The sequence below is a fragment of a genome, mitochondrion (genome assembly GCF_042453785.1).
Source record: "Malus x domestica mitochondrion, complete genome".
NCBI classification, from domain to species: Eukaryota; Viridiplantae; Streptophyta; class Magnoliopsida; order Rosales; family Rosaceae; genus Malus; species Malus domestica.
Window position 1 is genome coordinate 237,501 of NC_018554.1, and position 7,500 is coordinate 245,000.

At 45.6% G+C, this 7,500-nt stretch overlaps 1 protein-coding gene across 1 annotated transcript.

The window, feature by feature from the left end:
* Positions 1–3,840: 3,840 nt before the first annotated feature.
* Positions 3,841–4,028, minus strand: nad2 (NADH dehydrogenase subunit 2; one part of a trans-spliced gene, as the record gives it). Coding sequence (YP_006666123.1) covers positions 3,841–4,028 — 188 coding nt within the window.
* A 1,364-nt stretch (positions 4,029–5,392) lies between these two features.
* On the minus strand, positions 5,393–5,965 carry nad2 (NADH dehydrogenase subunit 2; one part of a trans-spliced gene, as the record gives it). Coding sequence (YP_006666123.1) covers positions 5,393–5,965 — 573 coding nt within the window.
* Between the last annotated feature and the right edge of the window lie 1,535 nt (positions 5,966–7,500).

Sequence of the window (7,500 nt, forward strand, 5' to 3'; positions counted from 1 at the left end):
GTGCCTGTGGCAGGTCCACTTCAGCCAAAAAGTTCGGGATGTTCGGAGGGGTCGGGGGAGTTGGGATGTGGTTTTTTAATTTCAACCACTTTAACCTTTTTTTCCATTCGAACTTCATTTTTTTTTTTCGTACTAGTCTATACAATGAGCACTGTTAACTATCTGCTTCAAAAAGATAGCGATAAGAAAATTAGAGCATACATTATGGATACCTTCCTGAAGTCTGGTTCTCTTAAACTGTCGGAAAGGATCGTAGCCAACCGTTGTGACCGGCTTCGCGAGACCATTTCGGTCTACACATGGCTAAGCTCTATGGCCCTTCTTCACTCACTCACAAAACTAGGCTTCTATACGATGATTGAAAAAGTCATTCTTGTCTTGTAACTTAGTACACGGAACACTAACAGAATCTCTGGCATTGGGCAGGTGAACCTGGCTACACAACAACTGTTACTATAGCGGAGGATCTAGTTCCACACCAATCTGCTTATATAAATAAATAGCGTACCTACGATCGCTTGCTTGATTGCCCTCTTTTTAGCTACTTACTCGGGAACTAGCTTCGCACCTCACCCCGAGAACTCAAAGGTGCGTAGCTTGTTCCACAATTAAACGGTTCTGCGTGTATCCCCTCACCTAATACCACCTACTCAGGGTTGAAAGAAAGTAGCTAAATCGCCTGTATAACAGATCTACGAATAGCCAACGCCTCTAACAACGTATTTTAGGGCGGTTCCTTAGGCACCTTCACATCTACATCTACTTATAACAAGCACGTACACACAAGCAAGCTTGAATCCTGTTATTTTAACTGAGAATGCCGTTACTTATAACCGCAGCTACACATTGGTCGAGACTCACACGACAGTCGATACTCAGGATTTCGTTTAGCTAAGTGGCCTGTAGATTAGAATAGTCAAGCTCACCCTAATTTAACATCTGCCTGAACTCCCGATCTACTTTTAAATAAACAAAAAAACTTCTCTAGCTAGATTAGAAGATTAGTATATGAATTCCCTGGTTACTTTATTTCCGCATGAGCAAGCCAAGCTACTCATGCCAAGCAGCTAACTTCGAGACAACTAAGGGCAAACTTCGAGCTAGAACTAATGGATTAGCATTAATAGTAAGTTCCCCCGGGGGATTCATTTCCTATGCTTGCTGGCTAAACAGAGTTGCCTTCCACACGTGCACTGAAACCAGAGTCTGCTACTCGCCTTAGGCAAAACCCGGAGTCTCTTGCTTGAACCTCATTCTCCTATCTTAAATAAGGCCTGAACGGCGGCATAAAAGCCTTGGAACGGCAGCCACGCCTGATTCGACTCACCATTTATTAGGCCTTCTTTGTCCGCGCATTACCCTACTTCCTTAATCCAAATAGCCATAGGAGAAGCTGAGCTAGCTAACCTAGCTAAAGTTCTCGAACAAGAGTTCCCCTTACTCGTATTGCAGGCAAATCCCGTTACTAGTAGTTCTGGTTAGCCCACTTGCCCGAGCACACTCTCAACTTGTAGATGCGCCAATCCCGCCTTCCCCCACGAGAACAGAAAAACCAACAGACCACGAACACCGGCACGTATGAAAAAAGCCCTTTTGAAAGCATACCCAAGGAGCGGGCATCCATCCAATCTTCACTTATAGACATCAAATGGCCTTATTTCCGTTCGTTAACTACTTCTAACGAGCAAGTTAGTAGCCTACCCCGGCGGAATGTTGGGACAAAGAGCAATAACCGTGCTTATCCTTCTAATAAAGAAACTAAACCTTACCTAAGAAAGCGATTCACCCACTACTGCTACTACTAGTATAGAAGAAGATCTATTAACACGCACGGCTACCTATATAACAAGTTGCCTCTGACCTCTGTCTCACGACCGCAAATAGAACCTGTAGCTTCATGCCCTGACCTGAACTGCGCTACTACTGGCTTAGCTGCCTAGCTACTAATAACTTGGCACCCGTCCTGCCAATATAGTAGAAAGAGTATAAGTAGGATTCCACTCAGGGCACACTTGTTAGCTACAGTTCCCATCTGTCTTGTAAAGAACTAGAACTCGAACTGCCCGCAGTTACGGCCCGCAACTACAGTTACTCTTGCTCCTGAGCTTCAAAATCCTTACTTCAGGGGATTAAGGTCGCGTTAGCTACTTACTTGTATTAGAGTAGGACAAGGCCTTTACTCTATTCCTTCCTATTTCATATCATACTTGGGAACTACTATCTCTAAGTCCGGAATAGCGGCCTTGGTTCAACTCCTAGCTCGAAACGCTGCCAACTCCTTACGGGGGGTTAAGGTTGTTTACTTGCTGGCTGATAAGTCAGGTAGCGAAGCCTAAGATTAGATGACTGATTAGATTACTAGTTTGTTTAACTGAGGTTCCCCGCCTAAGTCCAAGACTATAACTCAACAGCAAGCTGCCTTTACTTGGCTTCAAGTCCGGAAGAATAGCTGGAAGCTAGAGAGTAGCTGCCTAGCTACGCCTGGATTTGGCTAAAAGGACCTATTATTTGCATTCTCCTATTAGTCCCTATTATTCTTATTCTAAAGTACCATAGGAGCTCCTTTTCCCGACAACCGATCGGAGATCTGACTTTCTCAAGTCATACGTCTTTTGTTCAGCCAACAGTCTTCCGCTCTACTTATTATTACTTACTAGCGCCCTTCACTTCAACTCATACTACTTTACTTACAGCCTATTCCCAAATAAAAGCTACTTGCTTTTAAGCGCAAGGTGCGTAGCTGGCTTGTTAAAGCATGGAAAGGTATCCGGAAAGCACAGTAACAGCTATGAGATAGGCGCCCTCTCACCTAATACCCGCTACTAATACTAAGGATTGAAAGTAACACAATCGGCTATAGGGAGATCTACGAATAGCCGCGGGCAAGCACCTTTAACAAGCAAGTAGCTAGCTTCCACCTTACTTAACAGCAAGGCGCGAAAGCCTTCGCCTATAGCTTCTACTTCTACTTAGCAGCCCAAATAAAGTACTCCTTTAACGCCTCACGCTAGTACAAAAGTAAGTAAACAACCTGATCTGCTCCTTTGCCCCTTGTTCGCATCTCGTTCTCCCGCATGAAAGCTTTGGAACAGCAGCTAGACTCTTAAAAGCAGCAAGTAAGTAAACCACCTTCTCATGTCTCCGGACCTTCTATGAACAGGGCTTTGAACTATAGCAAATAGCCCATTGGTTGAGCTTTGCTCTATGCTGGCTTAACTGTTCCTATGCCTGCTCGAACAGGAAAGCCTAACGAGCAAATAAACCGGTAGCCCGATCCACTTGTTGCCCGCCTGCTTTCGCACCTCGCTTACGCGTCTACTTAGTTAGCATCCCAAATCCGCGTACCCCTGCTTCCTTTAACAGGCTAGTACACAAGCTACTAAAGCTAGTAAGCTAGTATACTAGCATTTGCCCGATTGCTTTAACAGAGGCTTTACCTCCAGGTTCCCACCTGTCTTGTCCAAAACTATGGGAAAAGTCGATTTGCTAGATCAGAACGTGAACTCGGGTATACAAGTTAACCACCTAGAATCGATCCATGACCGCTAAACTAAAGAAGTCCTTTACCAAGTAAGCTACGCAACCGTCTTTACCCGCCTCAACCAATCTTAGCTCGGACATGCCAACAGCCAATACTTACTCCGGACAGCTAATCAAAACTAATACGGCTTGAATCCCTTATCTTTAGTAGGGCGGCCTTCCGTCTGAAAAAACGTAGCTAGATTTGAAGAATGTTGTCGAATACTATATTACATTAGCAATTTCAGGTGATGCATTGTGGTTTGGAATCGATTATTTTTCAATGGCCACCCTTTCTTTGAACCTTGTCAATGATCGAACTTAAAGATATGAACTGAGTGCCATTTGATGAGTAACTGAGAACAAGGGAGAGGGATATGAAAAGGATGAAGTAATGAAAGAGGAAGTCATTGCTAGTAGTAACGACTTGTCACGATCCATTGGTTCATATAGAATCCATGTCCTAGGTGTATCAAAAAACATTCTTTTCGCTAAGCGTATATAATAAAATAGAGTGAAAGGGTCCACCCCGAAACCAAGGGGGTTCTAACTAACAGCTGAGTCCTCTCCGAACCGCAGGAGATAGTTGCCCATCATACGGCTCACCAACTTCACTTGCCTCTATGGGAGGCTCACTCCGGGCGGGTTCGGATCACTTACAATGCACGGCTCTACGGTTAGGAACGTTTTCAATATGATTCTTTTCCCATATTTGTTCTATGAGAAATGCGAGACGAAAAAGGAACCCGACTGGGAAATGCGAGTCTGTTTTGTCCACTTTCTCCATCCCCAAAAAGGAAAGCGAGCTTGCCCGTGTTCGATCTCTTCCATCTCTGCCCTCACCTAATGTTGAAGAAAGGGTTGGAACCCTGTAGAGAATGAAGAGGAGCCAAGGTTCTTCCTCTCAACAGTGCTTCTCGAGGCTCTACTCTTCCCCCTGAATAAGGGGGGATAAGGAATAAGGATTGAAGCCCCCTTAGCTCTGGGTTAGCTCTGTAAATGTGTAGAGCCAAGTGTAGTGTGGTATAGTAGTAGGCACTTCTAGGCCCCTTCCCGGCTACTGGATCACTCCAGCACTTTTGGTACTACGGACCCTCTGCCATCCATTGCAGCAGAGCCGTTTCATGAGCGGGGGGGCTAAGCGCAGTTCTTTGAATCAAACGTTGAATGAAATCGATTCTTTTTTAGATATAAAAATCTGGATGGATCTATCTTTCTATTCATATATATATTACTAAAAGAAAAAATGGATTTTTTTATATGCGTAGCAAGAAGCCCCAAATCCTTGATTTGGCCAGGAAAGACTGCACTGCTTTGGGCCCAGGAAGCGAAGGGAATGAGCTCGGCTGCTTCTCCTCCACACTTATTTTTCTCCGTGCCCGTTCCGCATTCGCTTCGCGTGCCATTGGCGCTTTTCTCTCCTCTTTATTCTTCATTGGACGGTTCGGATGGACTTCGCCGTTCTTTACCAACTAAAATAGAAAAGGCTGTATCACATCGAGATGTCTATTCGTTTTCCGCCCCCAATGAGATGGAGAATTTGTAACCCCCTATTTATACTGTACTTTTTGGCCCTTCATCTTGCGTCGTTCCAACAACCGGCGGGGAGCACCTCAGTATACGATCGCGCACAGTAACTGGTAGTCCCTATTACACCTAAGGTCAACTTCAATTCACCAAACCAAGGTTCATCTCGTGTAGTGATTGTGGACTCATAGAAGGATATTGACTAGACGTTTGATGTATCAGACTCGACTCTATCTTTCGTAGCATGCATTCCCATCCGTGTCGCAACTGGATTCGATAAGCTACGTGCCCGGTGCACCCTTCGGTCCCCCAAACTGACTTACTCGTGGCAACCTTCCGGCCGCCCAACGACCTATAACGCTAGTCACTACTCCCACTGGGGCTAGGAAGTAAGCCCCACAACCCAAAGCGGCGAAGAACAAATAGAATTTGCTACAAAAGCCGGCTAACGGGGGTATTCCTGCGTATGAGAACATAGTAATGGAGAAGGTAATAGCCGAAATAGGATTCGTTTTGGCTAGAGCGCCCAAATCCGCTATATATTTGACACGGGTTTGCCGTAATGCTAAAACTATGGCGAATGCATCTATCGTCATTAATGCATAAATAAAGATACCAATTAGTAGTGATTGAATTCCTTCTATGGTTCCACATGATAAACCTGTACGAATATAACCTACATGTCCAATTGAACTATGAGCTAGAGGTCTTTTTACTTTCGTTTGGGCCATGGCGGCCAGTGCTCCTAAGATCATAGAAGCAATGCTGCAGAAAAAGAAGATTTGTTGCAATGTAGCTCCATAGGAACCATAAATAGAAACACGTGAAATATTTGCAGAAATAGATATTTTAGGCGCAATAGAAAGGAATGCTGTAACCGGGGTGGGTGAACCCTCATAGATATCAGGTGCCCACATATATAGAGTCAAAAGAGATGTGGAGTCCGAAGGGGAGGGGGTTTTCTTCGGGGCTCGAGAGAGGGAAATAGAGAGGGCCCCGCAAGTTTTTAATTCGTTGCAGGGGAATTTACACGAAAGGGAACGAGGAATTCTCAACGAAAAAAGTGCTCTCTGAACCGAACGTGAAAGTAGTTTTCCATCAGACGGCTGTTCCCGTAACTCCACTCTCGACTTGGATTATATATCCAAAAAGGTCCGCTCTCGGCCATTCCACACGCTGCCTAGCAGAGGAGTGGTTATCTGAAGCGGATTCTCTCTTTTCTAGTAGATGCCGAACCTGCTGCCCAGAAGGGGGCGGGCGCAGCAGCTACATGGACCCCTTCCTTTCTGTTGTTGCCAGCGCTTTCCCGGGCCGAGCCGGAATTAAAAAAAAAGGCAGGCAAAGCCCGAAGGCTGCTATCCCAATAGGCCAGCGGGCGGAACGAGGAGAGGGCCCGGCAATCATACTACCGCGGTCGAAAAAGCGTGTTCCCCTCAGATAATACGCACCGTAGGCCATCCTCGGCCTTCTTCGTTTTCGATGAAAAACAAATAAAATCTCTATCTCCGAAAGCGTTTTCCTTCCCCCTCCCTTCGTCGAGCCTTTCCCTTAATGGTTGGGGAAAGCATTCCCTTATCTGAACTTGGCGGGCATTCCGCCTTATAAAAAAAAAAAAAGAGGAATAGAATAGGCATCCCCTTAGATGTCTATGCATCCTTTATCATCTCCCGATTTTTTGTATATCGTTATATCTGCCCCCTCCCCATTTTTTTGAGAGAGAGCAGATGGATCCTATCCCCTATATCGAACACTAAATCCTATCTATTGATAGAAAGATCTTCGTCAAATACCTTTTTTTAGGAATTCCTCATATCCAAGGCAGCTTACCACAAGCACCCCACCCCATACGACTAGTTGGGGGGGCTGTTTGATAGTGACTTCTTTCGTTTGGTAGGGCGACGAAAGGCTACTTCAATCTAGGAAACAGCCGGAAACTCGAGAGGGTCGCCTTTGGAAGCGTTCGCCGGTAACCAAAGCGCCACTCCTTCTTGACTATGTCGTGACGCTGACTGAATCCAATCCATAAGTCCGGAAACGAAACAAAGTTCGTTCCCTCAAGTAGGTAAAGTAGGCATACGAACCCCTTTTGCTTTGCCTTAGACTCTATTGGAAGAAAGAAGGGGGCGGAATGGAGAAAGGAAAGGGACAAGGGCGGTCTTGCTTGGCGCGAAGGCTGCTGGTTCGGGGGTAGGGTACGGTACTAAAGGTCCTCGGACTTCCAGGCGGTTTTTCTTTTGGGCAGCTGTTCACCGTTGGATCTCGCCAATACAGCCCCCTATAGTTTTCGTTACCGAGATATCTTTTTTTTCATTGTTCCCAGGGATTTTTTGGGTAATCCGCTCCCATGCTGCAAACAGTCAAATCTGAACTAAACCTTGTTGCTCTTCTTTCTTTCCTCGCGGGCAGGAAGCACACCAGCAGCGTGCGTTGCGTGATTCTACTGTGTTTTTTGCA